Genomic DNA, 27553 nt, shown 5'->3' with positions numbered 1-27553 from the left:
CCCACTTTTCTGTACAACAGCTACTTCTTATCACTCAACCTGGTGACCTGTTTAGTGCCTTGCTGGGCTGTTGGAACACTTTCTGAATTTTCAGTCACTATGCAATCATGTAAGAACACTGACCCTGTCTATTATTTCCTGCCTCTGCCTAAAATTATGTCCTTCCCAAGTCCTTGTGGGTGGAAAGCTGGGAGTCTTGGATCTCTGGACTTCAAAGGAACTATATTGACCTGATAGCTTAAATCTCCTAATTTTACAAAACAGCTAAAAGTATCTGAAAGCTTAAGTTGCCCAGTATTGAAATACCTGCTTAGGTTTTGAAAAATAACTTGAAACTCAAGTTTGTAGGCACATATTCCTTATTTTACTAGGATTGGAAACCCCTGAGGTTTTGTGTATTTTTACATCTGTTAACAGTGGGACAACACAGTAGAGGATCTAAGAGTGTGAGCTCTGTAGTCAGACTGCCCAGATTCAAGCCTACCTGCTATGTACTAACATGTAGATCATGATCAAGTCATTTAGCATCTGTTTCTCCATTTCTTCATCAAATGGATGTAATAATACCACCTCCTTCACAGGGCTGTTATATAGGCACAGAACATACAACACTATGTAGAATGTTGTAAGTTTTCAATAAAGGTTAGCTATTAGCATTCAATGAATTATTCATTCAAACTTAACGAAGATGTACTTGGTGCCTATCATTTACCAGGTAATAGTGTAGACCCCAGGAACAGAATGACTGATAAAATAGGCACCATTACTCCTCTCTGGCTTCTCTTTACCCCACCACTCCACCCAGAAAAGAGTAAACAATCACATAAGTATACTTCTAATATAAATTACTTTAATTACTGTTATTAATATGAATTAAAACTAAGGAGTTTGGACTCAGGAAAGGAAGAGAATGGCAAGGGTTGAGCATGCAGAGGTCGATTATGCAGGTCTTGTTAAATTCGTAAATATCATGTTACAGTTCTGGATTTTAATATGTTCAAGGAGAAAGTTTTATGTTTTTAATTACAGGTGCTTCTGCTAAGTATGATGTGCAAGTTTTTTAAAAGCATTGCATTCTGCAAAATTCATATTAAAATAATAGGGCTCATAGAGAAAAAAAAGATAAGTGCAGATCCCCAAAACTTGTACAATCACCACCGGCAATCACCATCCCAGTGAAAATATCAGCAAAAATAAACTATTGCTAAATAAATACCTAGTAAATATAAAATTCTATTCTTACAAAAATAAGGTAATTTGATAACATGGATACAAGTAAGGTTCAGCCTACTTTGAGAGAGAGGCACAAAAATCTGGAAGAAGCACAGCACAGTATGATAGAATTTGTGTCCGACAAGAGCCAAAGTAAGAACAGAATGTGGGCCTGAGGGAAACAGGCATCATATTCTACATTGCACTCCTCTGTGGCTCCAGTTAACTTCAGCTTTATTACCATAGTTTGCATTTAGCTGCTGTTGTTTCGTGGTGCAAACTGTTTACGTGTTGGTGAATTGGCTTATGAAACAACACACAGTAGTCATCCCTTATCCTGCATCATTTTTCATGGTTTCAGTAACCAGTGATAAACTGCAGTCCAAAAATATTACATAGAAACCTACAGAAATAAACAATTTATAAGGTTTAAACTGTGCACCATTTAGAGTAGCATGATGAAATTTTGCAGCATGTACTTCTGTTCCACCTGCGATGTGTATTGTCTTTTTGTGCAGTGGATTCACGTGGTAGACACTCCCTGCCCATGAGTCACTTATCCTTCTTGATTAGCAGATTGACTGTCACAGTATTGAGTGCTTATATTCAAGAAAGCCTTAGGTTAGTTAATAATGGCCCCGAAGTACAAGAATAGTGATGCTGGCAACTTGGATATGCCAAAGAGGAACCATAAAGTGTGCCCTTTATGTGAAAAGGTGAAAGTTCTCTACTTAATAAGGAAAGAAAATAAATCATATGCTGAGGTTGCTATGGTAAGAATAAACCTCTCCATGAAATTGTGAAGAATGAAAAAGAAATCCCTTCTAGTTTTGCTGTCCCACCTCCCAAAACTCCAAAAGTTACAGCCCCATGATACGTGCTTAGTTAAAATGGAAAAAGTATAAAATTTGTGGGTGGAAGACATAAACAGCAACGTGTTCTGATTGATGGATAACAGCTTCGGTACTCTCCTTGGTTTCAGGCATCTCCTGGGCATTTTGGAATATATCCTTCACAAATAAGCAGGGACTACTGCACTTTGCATGTTAAATTCACATTTCTCTCTACTTACCAATCACTTATTCACTAACTTCCCCACACTATAGACACATATTCTAGCACAACCGACAGATGGAAAGTGATGTGAGTGGATGAAAACTTCTAAAAGATTACTCTGATAGGGAGTCATAACTCAGATTTTAGACACCTTTGACTTCTAAGGGAAAGGGAGAATTTGGACCAGACTGGAGACAATGATGATGAATGTAGTCATATGTCCAACCTCAAAAATCTCTAATATACAATGAAAAGACACTTGTCTTGAGAGATGACCTTAGATGTCAGTGTTTTCTAAAGTCTGAGTGTTAATACCTCATATTCCCAAAATAGTGAAAGAGAAGGTTTAATAGAACAGGAAGGCAGAAATACAACCTAATGGCATATTCTAGAATAGATTTGGGAAGTCAGAGTTTCTGTCACCCACTTTTCTCCTTATATTTATCTCCCAATCTGAACGGATATGCTTGGAATAGGATTGGTATGAGTATGGGATGAAACATGGAAGAAACAAAAAAATTCAAGAAATTAAAACACCTTAGAGGTTAATCCTAGCAATTTAAACTTAAAAACAAATGAGAAAACAAACATACATTACCCTGCTTACACGTTATTGAAATAGATGCAAAATGCTCTCTTACTTTCTAATGTATTTTTACCACAAATATGATGGCAGTTCATGTTAGATATTTTACTTTGAATGTTAAGAATAAATTGCTTAAATAGAAATCACACTTTGTGATTCAGACTGTATTTTCTAAATCAGTGCTGTCCAATGGAAAATAATTCAAAATGTAAATGTGAGTTGCATATCAAATTTTAATTTGCCCGTAAACATATTAAAAAATTGGAAAGAGGCCGGGCGAGGTGGCTCACACCTGTAATCCTGGCACTTTGGGAGGCTGAGGCAGGCAGATCCTGAGGTCAGGAGATAGAGATCATACTGGCCAACATGGTGAAACACCGTCTCTACTTTTAAAAATACAAAAAATTAGCCGGGTCTGGTGGCACACACCTATAGTCCCAGCTACTCGGGAGACTGAGGCAGAAGAATCTCTTGAACCCGGGAGGCGGAGATTACAGTGAACCGAGATTACACCACTGCACTCCAGCCTGGGAGACAGAGCAAGATTCCATCTTAAAAAAATAAATAAAAATAAATAAATAAGCAAAATTAATTTTAATAATGTGTATTTATTTATCCTTAAATATCCAAAATACCATCATGTCAAGTAATAAAAAAAGATATGATATCTTCTTATTTTTTGTACTGTCTTTGAAATTCAACATATAATTTAAAAGTAGAGCACATCATGATCCCAAACTGCCACATTTTAACTAAAAAGGCACATATGACTAGTGGTTTCCATATTGGACAAGGCAGATCTAACTTAAGTTTTTATAAATATTATTTTGTCAGAATGAAAAGATCAAAAAAAAGACAAAGTATGCTTTTGCCAATATCTAACAGTTACAGTTACACTCTTATAAAGAAGAAAAAATTATATCCGCTTTTATTTTTATTTTTATTTTTTAGGTTTGCCGTGTAAAATACTTTTCCGACATTCCCCATCTCACATCTTATCTCAAGTATGGTGAATTACTACTTCCACATTTAATATTTAAATTTCAATATTTATGAAGAACTCATTAAGCATTTTTATTACATTACACATAAGTGAATACGCATTGATCTGAATTGCAGCTGACTAGTTGACAAAAATGCCATGTTTTATAGACATTTAATTAAACATGCATTGATTTTGATTTTAGTTCTCTTTTTTTGGAAGCATTATATATATTTTCTGGCTTCCAACATTTTTGGCCCTTAGCAACCTTACAGGCTCGAAGCACTGTGACCCTAGAGCCAAATGCATAAAATCACCCTGGTGCTAGAGCCACATTTCATCATGCCTGCTTAGAAAATACAGGAATGCTTTTATTCCTTTAGACCCCAGTGCAATTATCACCTACCACAGGCTTTGGCCAACTTGGGTTTTACCCTCAGGATATTCTTGTTTGCTTTTTCTTCTCCCCCATCAGCATAATTTGCCCTCAGTTATTTATTTGACTGTTTATTTTCTGTTTGTGATTTTAGAAAGACAAAGATTGTGTCTGTTTTCTTATCTACCAGATAATTAAAGACAGTGTATTATAGACACTCAATGAATATTAGACAAGTGAATTTAAAAACATTTGTTATAAGAGAAAGCTCAAAAGTCATTTTACCTAAATGCAGAGTAAAAGTTGTGCTTCTGGTAGGGATCCAGCTTTTCTCTGAGCTACACAACATCTATAAAGTAATACTCACATTGTCAAGGTTTCTGGTATATCTAGGCTAGAGAAACATTTTTTAAGATAATTTAAATTTATAAAGACTTCTAACATCGTATCCATCATTTACATTGTAGTAAGATCATTCAATTTTACATGTAAGAATTTCTCTTGTTCTTTAGATCGTCTTATCTTTCTATTCTCTAACTTCAGGGGCTTTTTGCTTTTTAAGAATTGTGTTTTCTTTATTCTCTACATTGTGGTTCTTAATTTTGGCATTTTTTTGATCCCCTAGGGGATATGTGGCAATGTCTGGAGATACTTTTTTCTTGTCACAAACCAGATATGGGAAGGGGTGCTACTGTCATCTATTAAATAGAAGAAAAAAGTGCTACTAGAAATCTTAAAATGCACAAAATAGCTTCCCAGCAATAATGAATTATCAACCCTAAGATGTCAATAATGCTGAAGTTGCAAGATCCTGCTCTAACTTAATAGCTCACTTTAAAATAGCAATCTGTATTTTTCTCCTTAAAATGTTTTGCCAATTGTTTGAAAATATCATTTCTGTTTATAATGCACCTTTTGCTTCCTTGTAACTAATATTTTCTCAAGTCTGTAAAAAACTCAGACAATTTATGCAAGTTAAAATGGCGAATAGCGGTGACCATTTACTAATATAATTCTTTTATAGTCTTTCTTCTCCGTTTCCTTAAATGTTGGCAGATATAGGGAGAGTTGTGATGAATATCATCATGCAATATTATTAATTTAATGTATCTTTGTTAATCTATTTCATAGGTCCCTTTAGATGGAATATAATACAGCAGAAGCCTTTTCATCAAAAGGATTAATGCCTGCATTATCATTTCTGCAATAAAACAAGAAGCTAAGTGGTGGAGGCCACAGACACCTCAAACCTGGATTCCACAATTCTACGTTAAGTTTTGGAGTTTTATTACTCTGCTGTAGGAAAGCCTTTGCCAATGCTTACAAGGAACTGTTTATCCCTGCTTCTCTGGGTTCTGTTTGATGGAGGTCTCCTAACACCACTACAACCACAGCCACAGCAGACTTTAGCCACAGAGCCAAGAGAAAATGTTATCCATCTGCCAGGACAACGGTCACATTTCCAACGTGTTAAACGTGGCTGGGTATGGAATCAATTTTTTGTGCTGGAAGAATACATGGGCTCCGAGCCTCAGTATGTGGGAAAGGTAATGGCGTGTTTCTTTTGACAACCACTTGATAGGAAGGGGGAATATGCATTGTGTATTTTGTATGGATGTTTTGCATGGGAGTTGAACAAACCAGTGACTAGAACACTGGAATTGAAATCCAAGAGAGCCGGTTTATCTTCCTGACTTAATGGCCCGGGTAAGCTTCAGAATATCATTTAAATCTCCTTCGCTTTAATTATTCCTGATTATTTTAATGAAAATAAGATAGGTTTGGTTCAATTTTCGACATTCTTTGCTGAAGACATGAAGTTAAAATCTGAAAATGTTATTAAGCATAATTGTAACCATAGTTAGAACGATAGTATCAGTATAGTTTATCATTTTTATTGCTCACAGCCAAATTGGAGATGTTTAGCAATAAGAGACACAGAAGAATCACCAGGCATAAATGATCTAAACTGATCTTGGTGTTCTTTAATGACAAGGATGTATTTCTTCTTCTTTCCCATTAAAATGTGACGTGCCATTTGGATTGTGGTTCTGAAGTATTCAATTTGGCTTGCTAAAGCTTTATAAATAATTTCTATATATTCAGCAGATATTTATAAATGTATTTATGGCTGAAGTAATAAATTTTGGAACCCAAATATGTACACATCAACAGAGCATACAATTTAAAAATCTTATGGCAACTTTATGAAAATTTAATTTTTTTCACAAAATACTTGGTGGCAACTGTCTGTTTCAGGACAGTTATGTTCTACTACTTATTTTTGTTTAATAAAAAATTTTTCGCCCATGTCTAGAACAGTGTGACTTCTCCATCACACACAAAAAAATTTCCCCCAGAAATACGTATTATATTTTATTTTGATTTTGTGAATTCTTTTTTTTTTCTACATACCTTGTTTTCTTTTCTTTTTTCTTTTTTTTTTTTTTTTATTATACTTTAAGTTCTAGGGTACATGTGCATAACGTGCAGGTTTGTTACATATGTATACTTCTGCCATGTTGATGTGCTGCACCCATCAACTCGTCAGCACCCATCAATTCATCATTTATATCAGGTATAACTCCCAATGCAATCCCTCCCCCCTCCCCCCTCCCCATGATAGGCCCCAGTGTGTGATGTTCTCCTTCCCGAGTCCAAGTGATCTCATTGTTCAGTTCCCACCTATGAGTGAGAACATGCCGTGTTTGGTTTTCTGTTCTTGTGACAGTTTGCTAAGAATGATGGTTTCCAGCTGCATCCATGTCCCTACAAAGGACGCAAACTCATCCTTTTTTATGGCTGCATAGTATTCCATGGTGTATATGTGCCACATTTTCTTAATCCAGTCTGTCACAGATGGACATTTGGGTTGATTCCAAGTCTTTGCTATTGTGAATAGTGCTGCAATAAACATACGTGTGCGTGTGTCTTTATAGCAGCATGATTTATAACCCTTTGGGTATATACCCAGTAGTGGGATGGCTGGGTCATATGGTACATTTAGTTATAGATCCTTGAGGAATTGCCATACTGTTTTCCATAATGGTTGAACTAGTTTACAATCCCACCAACAGTGTAAAAGTGTTCCTATTTCTCCACATCCTCTCCAACACCTGTTGTTTCCTGACCTTTTAATGATTGCCGTTCTAACTGGTGTGAGATGGTATCTCATTGTGGTTTTGATTTGCATTTCTCTAAATTTGATGGCGAGTGATGATGAGCATTTTTTCATGTGTCTGTTGGCTGTATGAATGTCTTCTTTTGAGAAATGTCTGTTCATATCCTTTGCCCACTTTTTGATGGGGTTGTTTGTTTTTTTCTTGTATATTTGTTTGAGTTCTTTGTAGATTCTGGATATTAGCCCTTTGTCAGATGAGTTTATTGATTTGCTAATGTTGAACCACCCTTGCATCCCAGGGATAAAGCCCACTTGATCATGGTGGATAAGCTTTTTGATGTGCTGCTGAATCCGGTTGGCCAGTATTTTATTGAGGATTTTTGCATCGATGTTCATCAGGGATATTGGTCTAAAATTCTCTTTTTTTGTTGTGTCTCTGCCAGGCTTTGGTATCAGGATGATGTTGGCCTCATAAAATGAGTTAGGGAGGATTCCCTCTTTTTCTATTGATTGGAATAGTTTCAGAAGGAATGGTACCAGCTCCTCCTTGTACCTCTGGTAGAATTCAGCTGTGAATCCATCTGGTCCTGGACTTTTTTTGGTTGGTAGGCTATTAATTATTGCCTCAATTTCAGAGCCTGCTATTGGTCTATTCAGGGATTCAACTTCTTCCTGGTTTAGTCTTGGAAGAGTGTAAGTGTCCAGGAAATTATCCATTTCTTCTAGATTTTCTAGTTGATTTGCGTAGAGGTGTTTATAGTATTCTCTGATGGTAGTTTGTATTTCTGTGGGGATGGTGGTGATATCCCCTTTATCATTTTTTATTGCGTCTATTTGATTCCTCTCTCTTTTCTTCTTTATTAGGCTTGCTAGCGGTCTGTCAATTTTGTTGATCTTTTCAAAAAACCAACTCCTGGATTCATTGATTTTTTGGAGGGTTTTTTGTGTCTCTATCTCCTTCAGTTCTGCTCTGATCTTAGTTATTTCTTGCCTTCTGCTAGCTTTTGAATGTGTTTGCTCTTGCCTCTCTAGTTCTTTGAATTGTGATGTTACAGTGTCAATTTTAGATCTTTCCAGCTTTCTCTTGTGGGCATTTAGTGCTATAAATTTCCCTCTACACACTGCTTTAAATGTGTCCCAGAGATTCTGGTATGTTGTATCTTTGTTCTCATTGGTTTGAAAGAACATCTTTATTTCTACCTTCATTTCGTTATGTACCCAGTAGTCATTCAGGAGCAGATTGTTCAGTTTCCATGTAGTTGAGCGGTTTTGATTGAGTTTCTTAGTCCTGAGTTCTACTTTTATTGCACTGTGGTCTGAGAGACAGTATGTTATAATTTCTGTTCTTTTACATTTGCTGAGGAGTGCTTTACTTCCAATTATGTGGTCAATTTTGGAATAAGTGTGATGTGGTGCTCAGAAGAATGTATATTCTATTGATTTGGGGTGGAGAGTTCTATAGATGTCTATTAGGTCCACTTGGTGCAGAGATGAGTTCAATTCCTGGATATCCTTGTTAACTTTCTGTCTCATTGATCTGTCTAATGTTGACAGTGGAGTGTTGAAGTCTCCCATTATTATTGTATGGGAGTCTAAGTCTCTTTGTAAGTCTCTAAGGACTTGCTTTATGAATGTGGGTGCTCCTGTATTGGGTGCATATATATTTAGGAGAGTTAGCTCTTCCTGTTGAATTGATCCCTTTACCATTATGTAATGGCCTTCTTTGTCTCTTTTGATCTTTGATGGTTTAAAGTCTGTTTTATCAGAGACTAGGATTGCAACCCCTGCTTTTTTTTGTTCTCCATTTGCTTGGTAAATCTTCCTCCATCCCTTTATTTTGAGCCTATGTATGTCTCTGCATGTGAGATGGGTCTCCTGAATACAGCAGACTGATGGGTCTTGACTCTTTATCCAGTTTGCCAGTCTGTGTCTTTTAATTGGACCATTTAGTCCATTAACATTTAAGGTTAATATTGTTATGTGTGAACTTGATCCTGCCATTATGATATTAACTGGTTATTTTGCTCGTTAGTTGATGCAGTTTCTTCCTAGCCTCGATGGTCTTTACATTTTGGCATGTTTTTGCAATGGCTGGTACTGGTTGTTCCTTTCCATGTTTAGGGCTTCCTTCAGGGTCTCTTATAAGGCAGGCCTGGTGGTGACAAAATCTCTAAGCATTTGCTTATCTGTAAAGGATTTTATTTCTCCTTCACTTATGAAACTTAGTTTGGCTGGATATGAAATTCTGGGTTTAAAATTCTTTAAGAATGTTGAATTTTGGCCCCCACTCTCTTCTGGCTTGTAGAGTTTCTGCTGAGAGATCTACTGTTAGTCTGATGGGCTTCCCTTTGTGGGTAACCCGACCTTTCTCTCTGGCTGCACTTAAGATTCTTTCCTTCATTTCAACTTTGGTGAATCTGGCAATTATGTGTCTTGGAGTTGCTCTTCTCGAGGAGTATCTTTGTGGCGTTCTCTGTATTTCCTGAATTTGAATGTTGGCCTGCCCTACTAGGTTGGGGAAGTTCTCCTGGATGATATCCTGAAGAGTGTTTTCCAACTTGGTTCCATTTTCCCCCTCACTTTCAGGCACCCCAATCAGACGTAGATTTGGTCTTTTTACATAGTCCCATACTTCTTGCAGGCTTTGTTCATTTCTTTATCTACTTTTTTCTTTTGGTTTCTCTTCTCGCTTCATTTCATTCATTTGATCCTCAATCGCTGATACTCTTTCTTCCAGTTGATCGAGTCGGTTACTGAAGCTTGTGCATTTGTCACGTATTTCTCGTGTCATGGTTTTCATCTCTGTCATTTCATTTATGACCTTCTCTGCATTAATTAGTCTAGCTGTCAATTCTTCCACTCTTTTTTCAAGATTTTTAGTTTCTTTGCGCTGGGTACATAGTTCCTCCTTTAGCTCTGAGAGGTTTGATGGACTGAAGCCTTCTTCTATCATCTCGTCAAAGTCATTCTCTCACCAGCTTTGATCCGTTGCTGGCGATGGGCTGCGCTCCTTTGCAGGGGGAGATGCGCTCTTATTTTTTGAATTTCCAGCTTTTCTGCCCCGCTTCTTCCCCATCTTTGTGATTTTGTCTGTCTCTGGTCTTTGATGATGGTGACGTACTGATGGGGTTTTGGTATAGGTGTCCTTCCTGTTTGATAGTTTTCCTTCTAACCTTCAGGACCCTCAGCTGTAGGTCTGTTGGAGATTGCTTGAGGTCCACTCCAGACCCTGTTTGCCTGGGTATCAGCAGCAGAGGTTGCAGAAGATAGAATATTGCTGATCAGCGAGTGTACCTGTCTGATTCTTACTTTGGAAGCTTTCTCTCAGGGGTGTACTCCACCCTGTGAGGTGTGGGGTGTCAGACTGCCCCTAGTGGGGGATGTCTCCCAGTTAGGGTACTCAGGGGTCAGGGACCCACTTGAGCAGGCAGTCTGTCCCTTCTCAGATCTCAGCCTCCATGTTGGGAGATCCATTGCTCTCTTCAAAGCTGTCAGACAGAGTCGTTTGCATCTGCAGAGGTTTCTGCTGCTTTTGTTGTTGTTGTTGTTGTTGTTAACTGTGCCCTGTCCCCAGAGGTGGAGTCTACAGAGCCAGGCAGGTTTCCTTGAGCTGCTGTGAGCTCCACCCAGTTCGAGCTTCCCAGCAGCTTTGTTTACCTACTTAAGCCTCAGCAATGGTGGGCGCCCCTCCCCCAGCCTCGCTGCTGCCTTGCGGTTAGATCGCAGACTGCTGTGTTAGCAATGAGGGAAGCTCTGTGGGCGTGGGACCCTCCCGGCCAGGTGTGGGATATATTCTCTTGATGTGCCCGTTTGCTTAAAGCGCAGTATTGGGGTGGGAGTTATCTGATTTTCCAGGTGTTGTGTGTCTCAGTTCCCCTGGCTAGGAAAAGGGATTCCCTTTCCCATTGCGCTTCCCAGGTGAGGCGATGCCTCGCCCTGCTTCAGCTCTCGCTGGTCGGGCTGCAGCAACTGACCAGCACCGATTGTCCAGCACTCCCTAGTGAGATGACCCCAGTACCTCCGTTGAAAATGCAGAAATCACCGGTCTTGTGTCGCTCGTGCTGGGAGTTGGAGACTGGAGCTGTTCCTATTCGGCCATCTTGCTCCGCCCACCGAAAGTACTCGATTTTGTGAATTCTTTTCAAATTTTGTAGAAGATATTGCATGGGTTTTAATTACAAAAAAAAAAAAAAAGAAAAAATAGATGTCTGAGGAGAGTTTAAAATAAGTCCAAAGTCACAAATGGAAAACCATAATGGGAAGAGTGTTTGGAAATGGGTATAGAAGATCACGACTCTTGATCAGCAAATCCTTTGAGCTTTCTGAAAACATAAGCTAAAGATATATATAACAGGTTCTATGATTCCAATATTAGGTCAAAGGAAGAATGGTCATTTAAGATCTGAATTATTTCTACCACATTTAAAATAAATTGCCTTGTGGAAATGTATTTAAAGGATATTAAATGATATAGTGGAAAAGGTCTTTAAATAGAATCTTTGTTGAAAGGGACATATAACCAGAGTTTCCACTAAGACATATGTGGCCCCAGGGAAATGATTTTTCCAGGGCACCTGTCTATGTTTAAAAATTGAGTAACCCCAAATCAAATCAGTCCGTAAGTACCATTCTAATAGTCCAATCTCAATGATCTTACAAATACACACAGACACACACACATAGACACACACACACACACACACACACACACACACACAAACACTGCCATTAAGCAAGAACTGTGAACTGTCTCCTTTACAGACTGCCCACCAGGAGTCAGGGGCTGTTCAGTTGGCACTGGGACAACCCCACGGTGTAATCCTTAAAGATCCACAGGACACTTATGAACCTGTAGGTTGAGTAGAATGTCAAAGTAAGCCCCAAATGATAAATGGACACTGAGACCCACACAGTTCCAGCCTAGACCAGAATGCCCTTCTCTGATCATATTGCTGTCCACAGATAGCCCTAGTCACACAAAAAGTCTTGGAAAATTTTGAGGAAGTCACTCTAAACTGTGGAAGTCCCCAGAAGTTACTGCATAAAGCTTCTCCTTGCATAATTCCTCAAATATGACCGTGGAATATAACAATCACTAACATTTCTATATTGTAAGATAATTTCTTGTGGTCCTCCTACACTTGTTTCTTTTTATTTAATTTAATGTAAGAATGGAATTTTGAAATCCAAGACAAAGGGAAGGGTAACATAGTCTAAAACTCTGCAAGTTAGGTGTCAGTTATCCCAACTCTGTTTATGACAGAAGCTAGGCATCAAATTAAGATTCCTGACAAATTCTCTGTTTTGGATTAGAGAAGATCCATAGACCTCAATTTCCAGAACTGGAGGTAATAAAGTTGAAATTAGGTTAAAAAATAAGACTGACTTATATTTGAACCTAGAGAGTGGTAGTATTTCATCTCCTCAAACGGTTCATGGGATTGTATATGCAAGTTTTTGCTTGATACACCGAAATTCCACTTTAATAATTGCTACAACAGTGTAGTATTCATCCAGTTTGTTTAAAAGAGGAGCTAGTATTTATAAATATAATTAAAAAGGAGTAAGTCTAACATCTAACCTATCATTACATTTAAACAGCATTATTTCCACTGGTACACGGCTCCACATTGGTAACGGGCAATGAACACCCATGGTTCTCAAGCAGTGTATATATCTAATGCAGATGAAAGAGCGGATGCCAAGACTTCTTTTCCACCAGGGAAATAATTAAATTTTAATTAACTCTGTCTTGATGCTTCTAGATTTGAGAATAGAAATATGATAACATGGAGACCAATTTAATCCATTATATATATATATGTATAAACATACGAATATATTTATATTCCACTCATTCCAGAAAGACTTCGCGATTACTCATAGAAAAGGAAAGTATTATGAATAATATGGAGCTCAGAGCTAAGGAAAAGGGCTAATGCAAAAATGCCTAGGAAAATTGTTAGTTGTCTACAGTTCACCGTTGGACAACTTGGGGATTAGGAGAACTGACTTCTCCCTAGCACAGTTGAAAATCCAAGTGCAACTTTTGACTCCCCCAAAACTTAACTACTCATAGCCTGCAGTTGACCTGAAGCTTTACTGATAGCCTAGTCAATTAAAACATAATTATATGCTAGAATACATATAACATAAACATATTATGTTTATATATGTATATATGTATTATAGACTATATTCTTACAATAAAGTAATCTAGAGAAAAGAAAATGTCATTAAGAAAATCACAGGGAAGTCAAATACATTTACTATTCATTAAATGGAAGTGGGTCATCATAAAGGTTTTTTTTTTATCCTCATCATCTTCACATTGCATAGGCCGAGGAGGAGGAAGAAGAGAAGAAGGTTGTTCTTGCTGTCTCAGAGGTGACAAAAGTGGAAGAAAATCCACATAAAGTAAACCTATGCAGTTCAAACTTAGCTTGTTCTAAGATCAACTGTACTATCTTTGGCCTCAAATATGACTTTCTGGTTCTTGGTAGAAAGAGCATATATGAAAATCATTAATTCGTATAGTTCCCATCGTCAACTCCACATTTTTAGGGACCAATTGGTTTTCTTACATTCAAATCTAAAATAATGTATTCATGTAGAAATTTGTAGAGGCAACTGAGTGACTTAGGTAACATTATCTTCAACAACCATTGTATTTAAAGAATCAGATGTTCATGTTGATATCCTTGCAAGAAAGCACAAACTGTGCTATTACTTGTAACAAATGTTACTTTGCTTTCTATACAAATAAATCACAAGGGCATACAGAGGTAAAGCTTTCCTCAAATACATATTGTGAATTTAATACATTACCTAGGTAAGTATAAGTTTTCATACTGTACAGTAAGAAAGAAATTAACTTTATCTGCAAAAATTTGTACTTCATATGTTACCAGTTCAAACTAACCACAAGCAAAACACTTGCATTATTACAGACATACATATACATGTGCACAAGTGTACATACACACACCAACATGTTTTATGCTTATACCAACATGGATAATTGCAAGCCTATATCTGTGTGGTAGTAAGTTTTTTCATAGCCTCCAAGTTATGTATCCAGGAAATGCTGCCTATTTTATCCCCGAAGAATTAATTTAAGAAACTGAGTTGTCATTTCAGATGAATCCCAGTTAGCAGCAATTCTTAAATCTAAACTGTTTAAAAGGGCAAAAAATAAAAACGTAAAACATATATAAATCCTAGTTTCAGAGACATCCATTTATTTAACCTACTTTTGATGAACAATGCATTACAACATGAGACAGTATTAAGCCTGTAGGAATAAATGTTACTGTGAAGGTCTCTAGATTACAATTATAAAAGTTAAGCTTTATTGAGTGCTTCCTTTGGGCACCATTTTAATTGCTTTACAGACATATACTTACATATCTGCAAAACAGCACTATGACTGATCTTCTTATTAGTGCTATTTTACATATCAGAAAACTGAGGCACCGAAAAGTTAAATGACTTCCCCATATCTCAACACCCAGTGGATGCTTAAGCTAACATGTCAACCAGGTGGTCTAGCTCCATCGCACCAGAAAATATCATGGTTTATTATCCTTCCAGGCTCTTAAGTGCTAACGATCATTTCAATACTGTATTAAAAGTGCTATAATAGAAACACTATTAGGAAATGTCTATGACTCCATCCAGAAGATGGAGGAATTCTAGAAAATCATCACAAATGAAGCACCTGAGATGAGTCTTGAAGGATGATTTGATTTTTCTAGAAGTGGTAGTATGGGGAAAAGTTTTTGTAAGCCCTGAGGCTTGAAACTTCAAGGTGAGCCTAGGTAGCCGTATTTCAGTATAGTCAGATAGTCAGAATGTAAAACCAATTACTTAGAGTGAATAAACACAGGAAGTGTGGAAAGGTTCAATTCTCATACCCAGATGAGTAGTATTCGTTCTTAAAAGTGTAAAGACCCATAAAGTGCCTTGTTTGGAGATTAATACTAATGGAATTGCAATTCTGGAATGACCCATCAGACAGCCAATTAAAAGATGCGTTGAAGACAGGGGAAGAGGTATAGAGATAGGGAGAGCATCTGCAGGAGAAAGTTACAATGGGCGTGAGGAGGAAGTATAATGAAGGAAATGAGAAATTAGAGTTGAATATTTGAAAGGTGAAGAGATAATGAAAAACTTCAAGATTCATTGATCATGGCAATGTAAAGGATGAGACAAATTAGAGAAATATTGTGAAGGCAAAATCTGCAGAAAATTAGTGGATAATTGCATACAGAGAATTAAAGGGAAGAATAAAAAATGACACAGATTTCTGACTTCTGTTTTATTAGTATCCCTTGTAGATTTGGGACTCAAGTAAGAAATAAAATAATTGGTGTTGGATATCCTATGCCCTTAGTTACTTAGAAGTACACAAGTGAAGTATGTCATAGATATTTACATACATTAATCTGGTGTTCACAAAACAGTAATTGGAATACAAATGGTAGTTAAAATCATGAGTGGTTAATATACTCTAGGGAAAATTATAGATAATGTAAGAGAACCCTGATTTTTTTAAAAAAAATTTTATTATACTTTAAGTTCTAGGGTACATGTGCATAATGTGTACATATGTATACATGTTTGTTACATATGTATACATGTGCCATGCTGGTGTGCTGCACCCATTAACTTGTCATTTACATTAGGTACATCTCCTAATGCTATCCCTCCCCCCTCTCCCCACCCCACGACAGGCCCCGGTGTGTGATGTTCCCCGCCCTGTGTCCAAGTGATCTCGTTGTTCAATTCCCACCTATGAGCGAGAACATGCGGTGTTTGGTTTTCTGTCCTTGGGATAGTTTGCTCAGAATGATGGAGAACCCTGATTTTTATTTGCAAAGCAGATTTAAAAAATTAGATAGATCTAATTAGCAGAGCCAAAAGGCAAGCGTTAGATAGTGTCATGGAAGATAAACCAGGAAAAAGTTTTAAAAATAAGGAAGACAACAAATGTTGAACTCCACAGGCCAAATTAAATAATGACTTAAAAGGTTCCATTGGTTTTGGTAACTAGTGATCGAGAGGTGACTTTTGTCAAAATAGTTTTAATGGTTTTGTCTAAAGCATAAAGAAAGAAAACAGAGATGTCTACAGCTCGTGGATGATATTTCAAAAGCATAGATGAAAGAGACTGAGGAATGCCCTGTTGATATTCTCAGTTTAATCCTACAGGTGTATTATTTAGTTAGGATTCTCCAGAGAAGCAGAACCAATAAGACATGTATATAAATAGAAAAAAGAAAACATTGTTTATTTATTTTTAGTTTTATGCGAACAATTTTATTACTTTTTAAAATTTAATTTAATTTTAAATGCCAGGATACATGTGCAGGACCTGCATGTTTGTTAACATAGGTTAACGTGTGCCATGGTGGTTTGCTGCACCTATCAACCCATCACCTAGGTATTAAGGCCTGAATGCATTAGCTATTTCTCATGATGCTCTCCCTCCCCCTGCACTCCTGACAGGCTGCAGTCCCTGTTGCTCCCCTCCCTGTGTCCATGTGTTCTCATTGTTCAGCTCCCTCTTATAAATGAGAACATGCCGTGTTTGGTTTTCTGTTCTTGTGTTAGTTTGCTGAGGATAATGGCTTCCAACTCCTTCCATGTCCCTGCAAAGGACATGATCTTGTTTCTTTTGATGGTTGCCCAATGTAATTTGTAGATTCAATTCCATTCTCATCAAGATACCATTGCCATTCTTCACAGAATTAGAAAAAAAAAAAAAAAAAAAACTATGTGAAAATTCATATGGAACAAAAAATCATTTTTAAAACATTGGTTCATGCAATGGTGTAGGTACAAGTTCAAAATCTGCAGTAGGGCCTCTAATGGGATGACCTGGGGAAGAGCACCATTCTGAGCCTGAAGGCAGTCTGCTGGAAGAACTCCTTCTTGCTCAGGTGACATCAGTCTTTGTTTTCTTAAGACCTTCAACTGATTAGATGTGTCCCACCCACATAATGGAGGCTAATCTATTTTATTCAAAGTTCACAAATTTAAATATTAATGTCACCCAAAGAATACAGAAACATCAATGATCATGTTTGATCAAATATCACACCATTATAAGTCCACTCTTTGTCAACTTGGCACCAATCCACATCTCCTTAAACCATGTTTAATCTCCAAATAGAGATAATAACAAGGTCATACTTCTAACAGGATATAACTATCTTGCATGCAACCAAAAATACACAAACCTTTTTCTCAGAAAAGAATGTAAAGTCCTTGGGTTTGCTCATCTTGATGTTCCGCAACTTTATGTAAAATTAACAATATTTAAATACTGTGATATAAAGTCAATACATTTTGTGTTACGTGATAAGGGGATGGGAGAGGGAAGAAAAAGGATAATAAATATATCATATTTATAATAAGACAAGGAAGAAGTACTTGTAATGATTATAGCCCTCATTTCCATAACTGGTCAGGTATCATAGCTTGTATTTATAACTGCCTTTTTCCATTACCCATTTTGTATTACCTTTGCTATCAGCAAGCAACTCAGCTGGTAGTGACTCTTTACCTTTGGGGGTGACACAACCTTAACTTCTAAAGGGTATGGTCTAGACAATTACTAGTTCTGCCTAGATTGGTTTGTTGTGGTTTTCCATTGACTTTAATCACAGGGCAAGGTAATATAAGAGGTGCCATAAGGAATATCCAATATTGCATCCATTGTGGAGGGTCAATCCAATTTCCCATTGGTACTTAAGATCAATCACCCTGGACAGCACAGTAATTTCCCTCCTTGCTCTTGATTTAGGGTAATGTGGAACTCAAAGAGGCTGAGTGGCAGTCTCAACTTCCAGTTGAATGGAACTATTATTTTGTGTCCTGGTGGAAACATTCTTCCTTCTGGAACTAAGACATCTAGACCTGCATAGCATAAGTCCATAGGGTCAAGAAGCAAAATTTTTGCTAATATGTCACCAGGAGTAATAGTGGTATCACATTCATTTCTACTTCATAATTCCAGACCAGTCACTTCTGGCTTGAGATTGATTTTGGCTATGGAAGAAATAGTGCCATATTGCTGATTCAGAGCATTTATAGCCTCCTAGAGACCCTTGCCCCAGCCCTGCAAGGGATCGCCACCTATCTAGCACTGTAACTGAGCCTTCACAAGGCTATTTCACCTCCCCTTCAAGCCAGCTGCTTTGGACTGGTGGGAAACATGGTAAAACCAGTGAATTCCATGAGCATGGGTTCATTACTGTACTTGATTTGCTGTGGAGTGTCATCATCAGAAGCAGTGCTGTGTGGAAGATCAGGATGGTAGATAAGGCATTCTATAGGTCCACAGATGGTAGTTTTAGCAGAAGCATTATATGCTTGGAAGGAAAATCTGCATCCAGAGTGTTTATTCCGGTAAGAACAAAATGCTGCTCCTTCCATGATGAAAGTGGTGAAGTATAATCAACCTGTCACCAGGTTGCTGGCTCATTTCCTTGGGGAATGGGGCCATATTGGGGATTTACTGTTGGTCTCTGCTGCTGAAATGTTAGGCCCTCGACAGTGGGTATAGCCAGGTCAGCTTTGGGGAGTGGAAATCTGTGTGTTGTTGGTCTCGTGCCACTGTGGCCCCTTTATTTATGAGCACATTGAGTGATGACAGGAGCAGCTGCTGGAAGAGACTGACAGGTATGCACAGAATGGGTTATCATATCCATTTGATTATTAATATCTTCCTCTGCTGATGTTACCTTTTTGTAAACATTCCCATAGGACACAAATATCTTCACATTTTTTGGCACATTCAGAGGGCTCCATCCCTATACCTCTTCCCCAGAACTCTTTGTCATTAATGTTCCAGTCATGTCCCTTCCAAGTCCCTGGCCGTTCAGCCAACTCCTTGGCCACAGCCCATGAACTGATATATAATCTCATGTTTGCCCATTTCTAATTCTATGCAAAATAAAAAACCAGGTGCACTGCTCAAATTTCTGTCCTCTGAGAGGATTCTCAGTCACCGCTGTCTTTCTGAGAGTGTCCCAGAGAGCCTATAACACTGCAGCTGTCGATTTCAGGTGGTGCTTGCTTATCATGAAGAACCATCCATAAATCAGGCCCAAGTCTTCTCTTTCTCTCTCAGCTGATAGGGAGCATGTGATGAGGCCATAGGTACAGGCTTGGAAAGAGAAGAGAGTGTGGCAGGAATGGAGGCATTTGGGTCTCTTCTTCATGTCAGTTACTTGTGCATCAAGGGCCTGTTGAGGCCTGATCTTCTATATGTCACTTTCATTTGATGATGGGGTAGCGCTGTGCTCACCTAACTTTATGGTTGCTGGGTCAAGTAGCACATGGTTCATAATAAGCTGCTCAGATCACATAGGAAGTTGGTGTGACATGATTTCAGTGTTCAGTTCTCACTAAGGCCCAGTAGCAGGTTGTCATTGTTTCTTTTTTCTTTTTCTATTTTTTTATTGATTGATTGATTGATTGATTTTGAGACAGAGTCTCTCTCTGTCACCCAGACTTGAGTGCAGTGGTGCGATCTTGGCTCACTGCAAGCTCCGCCTCCCGGGTTCAAGCGATTCTCCTGCCTCAGCCTCCTGAGTAGCTGGGACTACAGGCACACAACACCACACTGGGCTAATTTTGTATTTTTAATAGAGATGCGGTTTCTCTATGTTGGTCAGGCTGGTCTGGAACTCCTGACCGAGTGATCTGCCCGCCTCGGACTCCCAAAGTGCTGGGATTACAGGCCTAAGCCACCGCACCCGGTCAGTTGTCGTGGTTTCTAAAAAGGAGAGTATCTTTTGAAGGATACTTCATATCCTATGAAGACATCCACAGAAGAGGCACGGCTTTGTCCCCAAATCCTAAGGGCCTGTGCTGTAATTCATCAAATGAGACCAACCAAAGATGCCATACAGCATCCCTACCTACTACTGACACTTCCACAACTGTCCCCCACTGGACCTGCTGGATCATATAGCCTAAATAGCAGAACAGTCTACATAGCAGCCTGCATCTATCTCAGAGCCTTATTTTTGTTCTGTTCCCCACTCAAAACTAGCAGCATTTCACATCACTCAGTAAATGGGCCAGAGTAATGTACCCAAATGCAAAGTATGTTACCTCCAAAATCCAAAAGGATCTACTAAATGTTGTGCCTCTTTTGTCAGGTTGTAGGAGGGACCACATGCAATAACTTGTGCTTCACCTTTTCAGGGATGTCTCAACATATTCCATACTACTAGGCTCCCACAAATTTCACCGAGGTAGACAACAATACATTTTTGTCAGATTTATATCCCGCACCCTGTGTAAATAAATGTTTTATCAAACACATATAGAGTAGTTGCTGCTTCTTGCTCAATAGATCTAAGCAGCATAATGTTTCCATGTAATGGACCTGTGTGATGTCTTGTAAAGGAAAACGTAATCAAGATCCTTGTGAAATGAATTATGACATAGAACTAAAGAGTTAATATACCCCTGAGGTAGAGCAATGAAGTTGTATTGCTGATCTTGCCAGCCAGAAGCAAACTGCTAATGGTGGTCTTTACCAACAGGAATGGAGAAAATTTATGTGCTATTATCAAAAGCTTCATGCCAGGTACCAGGGGATGTGCCGATTCTCTCAAGCAATGAAACCACATCTGGCAAAACAGCTGCAGTTGGAGTCACCATCTGGCTAAGTTTCTGATAATCCACTGTCATGCCCAAGATCCATCTGTGTTAGTCACAGACTGAATAGGACAGTAGAATAAGGATGAGTTGGGAATCAACACCCTGCATGTTTCATCTTTGGTAATGGCACTAATCTCAGAAGTTTCTCCAAGAATGTCATGCTGCTTGGCTTTATGATTGTTCTGTCTAGAGGGAGTTCTAGTGGCGTCCCCTTGGACTTTCCCTCAATTCCAGTCCTCACTTCCAGGTCAGGGAACCAGTGTGGGGATTCTGCCAGCTGCTGAGTATACAAATATCCATTCTGGAACTATGGAAGTAATCACAGAATGGGTTGGGGAGCCACTGGCTCCACTGAGATGGACTCACCTTCATTCAAGGGGTTTGGGGTCTATAAACTAGTGCAAGTCTGGAAACTGATTGAGGGGCAATGACTCTGTTTTTATGGTTCAGGTTAGACTTTGTGTACCTGACCTAGAACTTTTCTGTTCATACAGATCAAATAATAACTTAATAGGCTTCCAACCTATTTCATTTTTATGAACAGGATGACCCCCTAGCCAATGCCAGAAGTCTCCACAAGTCGTAGCATTCGGATTGCTCTTTTGACTGCAGTTTATTGGTAAACATGCCAGCCTTGCCTTGGCCATTGATTGCTACCACAAGGCCCCTGTCATCCAGGATCCAATGATTCCTATTGCATTTACATTACATTACATTTACATTGCCAATTCAGTGGCAACACTTCCCACTGTCAGTTCTGGCCTAGAGAGCTGAGTGATCACCGGGATGCTGGGGCTCCCCTCACAAACTGATTTCTCTCTGTGGTGGTGAAAGGTGTATCCTCTAGACCCTCCCAGTGTGGATAAATAGATATTAAATAAGAAACCCATTCTAGCATTACCAATCTCCCTAGGCCTTTGAGTTTTGTCTTCTATTGTTAGTGACATTTCACATTCATTTACTGTGGGCACACTTTGGCTCCATGTTTCAGACAAACAAACAAAACACTGAAGCTATTTTTCACTTCCCGTGCTGCAATATTAAATACAGAATCTCTGCTTATTGAGCCCTATCAGTGAATTCCACCAATCCAACTTTGTGTTTCTTCTGCCATTATTTCATACCCTATATATCGATTCCTACATGTACTCCCCAGATTTCTGTCTGGATAAATTAGAAAACTCAAGTAGTTCTTTTGGTATTTAATGCACCACCTCATGGATTACACTTGCACCTCAACTTCAGGGCCATGCAAAGACTTGGGTCTAGTTACACAACTAGAATCAAAGAGAGTGGTGAAGTGGGTCCTGGGAAGACTCAGCAGTATTGCAAGGCAACAGTATCGGGTAAGGCCATTATAGTTTCCTTGGGCAATGCAGGGTTAATCTCCCAAGATGGAGTGAAGAAGACTTATCAGAAATTATGACCGTAGTGTCTCCAGCTTTATCAAGGTCTCACCACACATCCTCATTCCAACTTTCAATGTGCCATTTCTTTGCAATTACTTTGCTCACTTTAACAGCAGACACATAGGCTAGGAATTCAATTTTTCTTGTATTTCAGTCACTTACAAGATGAAAGTCTAGGGTTTTTTCCCCAAAAATCTCACCTCTGTGGCTACAACACATAAGGATCTTTTCCAGGGCAGACAGAGAAACTGACAGGTGACTTATGTGGTACTTGAGCTGGGAATTCAAATCCCTGAGCTCATCATTTTCTTTCTTCACTTTGTTCAGTAATGTTAGAGGCAACCAGCCCATTTTATTCATTAAATGATTATTTATTATTATTAGTTTGACAAAAATGTTCAAAAATATTATATTATGAGTATGAGATGCTTCCGCCTTGCAAGACTTTGGTTAGGAGAATCCAATAGTGATACTCTGCATATCTCTGTTGCCCCTTCACACCACGGACTGTTGCTGCTGTCTTTACTACTGGAAAGAGAGTCAGTAGTGTATTTAAATCTGGTCATACTAAAGAGCCACTTCCAGAAACCCCAAACCAGTAAAGAAAACTTATTCTTAACATTCGGTTCCTCTAGAACCATTGTTGCTACCAAATTTACATTAGTCAAAATACTCCAGAAACACAGAATATGTGTGTATATATCCATATCTAAAGAGATATAGATACATAGTGCTCCCTCAGTATCCACAGGGAAATGGTTCTAGTATCCCCAGAGATACCACAATCCATGCATACTCAAGTCATGCAGTGGGCCCTGTGAAACTTGCAGGTACAAAATGTGTGTTTCATATACCATGAATAGTATATTTCTGATCCACATTTGGTTGCAGATATAGCACCCACCAATACAGAAGGATGACTGTATTTATTGAAAATTTCCACATATAAGTGGACCCCTGAACTTCAACCTTGTGTTGTTCAATGGTCAACAGTGTGTGTGTGTGTGTGTGTGTGTGTGTGTGTGTGTGTGTGTGTGTGTGTATCTCCACAATTGCGTGAGTCAGTTTCTGATATATGTGGGAGATTTTAAGAAACTGACTCATGTAATCGTGAAGGAGCAGGTCCGATCTGCAGTGTAAGCCAGCAGGCTGGAAACTCAGAGAGAGTTCCAAACCCGAAGGCAGTATGCTGGCAGAATACGTTTTTGCTTAGAAGAAGTATGTCTGTTTTATTAGGGTCTCCAACTAATTGAATGAAGCCTGTCTAACCTGTTTTACTTGAAGTCCACCAATGTAAATGTTAATCTCATTTAAAAAAAACACCTTCACTAAATCATGTAGATTAATATTTGACCAAATATCTAGGTACCCTGGACCAGCAAAATTGACATATAAAATTAACTCTCACAGGAATACTAAGCCCAGTAAGATGTAAAAGAGAAGGTAATCAGTTAGTCTATTAAAAGAAAGAAGTACTGGTTTACTATTAAGATTCAAGGGAAGTAATGTTTTAAAAGACATTAAAGGGGTAGAACCATTCAGCAATGTGTGATTTTTCTCACCAGCAAGAAACCCAAGGAAAGGATAAAGAGGAATAGATGATCAAATTGATTCATTATTGTATGTTTATAGGGTCTGTGTGATGGAAGAGAGAAGGATACTTACAAACGAAAAATCCAGGAGAAACCAGGATGAAACTACACACATTAATGTCCAAAAAGACCTACCAATAAGAACGTATGCTTTTATAAATACATATATGAGGTCAAGGCAGTGGCAATAAAATTTCAGTTTTTTTTTTTTAATTATGTGTATAATGTTGTTTTGCATAAGAAAAAAGTAAGAAAGAAAAAATAGAAGCAGCACGATAGTTACACTTTCATTGCAGAAATCATTTGTATATTTGGAATTTCTTCTCAATTCACACTTAATATTAGGATTACCATCTGGACCCAACAAAAATGCAAATTGTATCACCAAAATATACTAATATATTTAAAATATAGTTTTCATGGCTCAATATGTATTTATTTATTCAATTGTTCATTCCTTTATTTGGTTCTTGAGTCGTGTCGCTTTTTGAGAAACCCATAATGGAGTTTTCATTGTGCACTTTACTTTGAAAGTGTGAGCTTTTAACATCAGAGTGATTCCTGTTCATTTGTGATTCAAGTCTCATAATACCAACTCAATCTTCATAGAAGTATGTCTCAAGTTCTGTCTAATGTGTTACACTACTGCCATTCAGATATAATAGTCTCCTTCTGAGTTGATAGAAATGGGAACACTCAAATCTTATTTTAAAAATGCAAAGGAAAAGCAACCTTGATAATGCTTGATTATTTCAAACCTCGTGCAAACTCCTCTTGACTCCTGCATCACTTACATATCTGAGAACCTTTGCAGTGTATTCAAGTGTTCTAAATCAAAGCTTTGTTTCTGATCCATTCTGCTGCCAAATAGGTTGACCTTGCTGCTCAACAAATCATCTTTAGCTCCCTGCTTTTTCTGTGGCAAAACAGTGGAAGGAAAAATTTCAGATCTTTTTGAAAGCCTTTTTAGGTAAGCCTATTGTCTAAGTGCATAGCTTGATTCTTACACATATCCCTGAATTTTTAGCCTCTCAATACATGAGGCTATCTTTGAAATAGTCATTTTTGAATATGATTAGACAGCAATACATTTAAGAGGAAAATGGCTTAAAAATTGAATTTGAGCAAATAAATGACACAATATACTAATATTCCTGCCAAATAGTCCATGTCCATTGTATGCTAATTCTCTCTCCTTTACAATTTATCTATTGCATCTAACTGTTTCATAATATGCTAGTTATTTCATAATAGCTGTGCCATAACGTTTCAATGTGTTTACTTTAATTGAATTGACGGGACCTTGAATGAAGTTCAACTATCTTTAAATCGATATATGAATCACTAAAACCAGTATTTCAAAAATTACAAAGAACATTAAGATTTGAGCACTGTGTTTATTTTCTTTTTTCTTCCTTCTTTCTTCTCTCCTCTTGATGTTCTAACCTATGCCTACTTGTCTTTCAATCCTTCCTTTTCTTTTAACCACATCTCTTATTTATGGATGTCTGCCTTCCTATAGTTACTTTAAAGCAAGGATAAGATTTTATTCTAATTCTAGATCTTGTAATCATTAGCCACATAAAAGCAGTTATGCACATGTCAATCCATATGACTAAGAATGTAGAGTGTCACATAACACAAGTTTTATTGGCACCAGAAATATCTTAGGTGCATTTTTCACCCACCACACAGTACAATTAATATGTGTCGTGTATGTGTGTCTGTGTTTACATGTGCATGCATGTGTCAGAAATATTTTCTCTAAAATATTAGTTGGATTTCTTGGAAGACAGTACTCTCTGTGGGCTAATATTGTTGAAATTCTACAACTTGTATATTATACCAGGTGATAAGAGATGATCCCCAGTGGGAAGGTTTGAGAAGAATCCTGAGAAAGACCACAGATAACGCAGAAAAATAGAGAGCACAAGAGGGAGCAGAATGAAAAGGATTTCATATTTAATATTCTCATCTTCTGACAACTTTGAATTCATGACTATATGCCATGGTTATACCACTCAAACCTATACTTGAATATGAATGAATTCTTTTGGTAAAATTTAAACATAGCTCATATGTGAGAGAAACATTCCTCTTTCCTGACTCTGAAAAAAGTAAAACCACTGTTATAGAAGGTACTAACTCTACATGTTTCATTGTTCATGAGGCAAGACCTAATTTATTGCCCCTGACATTTAATCAATACATTGTATAATGTATGAAATTACTATTAGGGAAGCATATTATTTCTGCTTCTGGAATTTCCCACAGAAGTTTCATAAAGAAATTTCCTTCATAACATATATCAGTGTAACCAACTTAGAGGAGACCTTTGGTACATACTTATACTCATTATTAAAGAGTGCTGTTACATTTTGTTGTTTTATGTCAATGTCAAGAACTATTTGTCTTCCACAATTTCATGAATGCTGAAAGACGACATGAGATGTTTGGGTCAGAGAAAGGAAATTTTTTCACTATACCACAATGTGCTTAACAGAATGGACTCAGTTCCCATTGCCTTCAAGTAACATAGGGGTAAAGCAGATAGCTAGGTCTAGATGGATGCCAGTACATGTAGTGGGTTACATTACAGGAGAGGAGCCCTGGCAACTCTTGTCCTTTGTTTTGGAGAGTGACATTATCTCTATTTTACTGGGTAGAAGCATGTGGCCCTTTGCTTTGGAAAAAGACACAGTCTTAATTTTTCAAGGTTGTTTGCTATATAAACATTAAAAATATGTCTCAAAAAAAGAACCTGCAGGGCTTTCTATACAAAACCCTCAGTAACATGAGGGACCTATGGTGACTTGAGTTCCAATCTTGTATAGTGTGTCGACTTGCTGAAGCATCACCACATAGTGTTGTGACTTAGTAGTATTAGAAACCGTTTAAATATCTTCCTTTGCCAGCTTACTGAATTGCTTAGTCAGCAGGGTTCCTTCTCTTTCTCTCTTTCATTGTTTTTATTTATTTTATTTTATTTATTTATTTGTTTATTTTACTTTAAGTTTTGGAATACATGTACAGAACGTGCAGGTTTGTTACATAGGTACACATGTGCCATGGTGGTTTGCTGCACCTCTCAACCCATCATCTAGGTTTTAAGTCCCACATGCATGAGGTATTTGTCTTAATGCTCTCTCTCCCCTTGCCCCCTACCCACCAGCAGGCCCTGGTGTGTGATGTTCCCCTCCCTGTGTCCATGTGTTCTTATTGTTCAACTCTCACTTGTAAGTGAGAACATGTGGTGTTTAGTTTTTTGTTCCTGTGTTAGTTTGCTGAGGATGATGGTTTCCAGCTTCATCCATGGCCCTGCAAAGGACCTGAGTTCATTCTTTGTTCCTCTTTTCTGTTTGTAATAAACACAAAATCATATCCTCCTAGAGCTCATATCCTTTTTCATTCTGAATCTTGTACTTAGAAGTATAAATATAAGGGATGACACTGAATATATGAATAAATGTCCCAAATCTATTCCTGGCCCTCAGTGATATTGGTTTCCACAAATTGTCTTCCTGATGAATATAATC

The 27553-nt window shown here is 37.9% G+C and overlaps 1 protein-coding gene across 5 annotated transcripts in view; it reads left to right on the top strand.

Moving 5' to 3' along the window:
• CDH12 (cadherin 12) overlaps positions 1 to 27553 on the top strand; it is a 1165810-nt gene that overhangs the window by 807921 nt on the left and 330336 nt on the right. For all 5 annotated transcript variants that reach the window (XM_030927855.1, XM_030927854.1, XM_030927857.1 and 2 more), the window contains one exon: positions 5344 to 5759. In XM_030927855.1, the coding sequence (XP_030783715.1) occupies positions 5529 to 5759 (231 nt within the window). In that variant the 5' untranslated portion in view covers positions 5344 to 5528. The remainder of the gene's footprint in view (positions 1 to 5343; positions 5760 to 27553) is intronic.

This window comes from Rhinopithecus roxellana, chromosome 3 (assembly GCF_007565055.1).
Source record: "Rhinopithecus roxellana isolate Shanxi Qingling chromosome 3, ASM756505v1, whole genome shotgun sequence".
Taxonomy (NCBI): domain Eukaryota; kingdom Metazoa; phylum Chordata; class Mammalia; order Primates; family Cercopithecidae; genus Rhinopithecus; species Rhinopithecus roxellana.
This window is presented reverse-complemented; position numbering and strand designations above follow the sequence as displayed.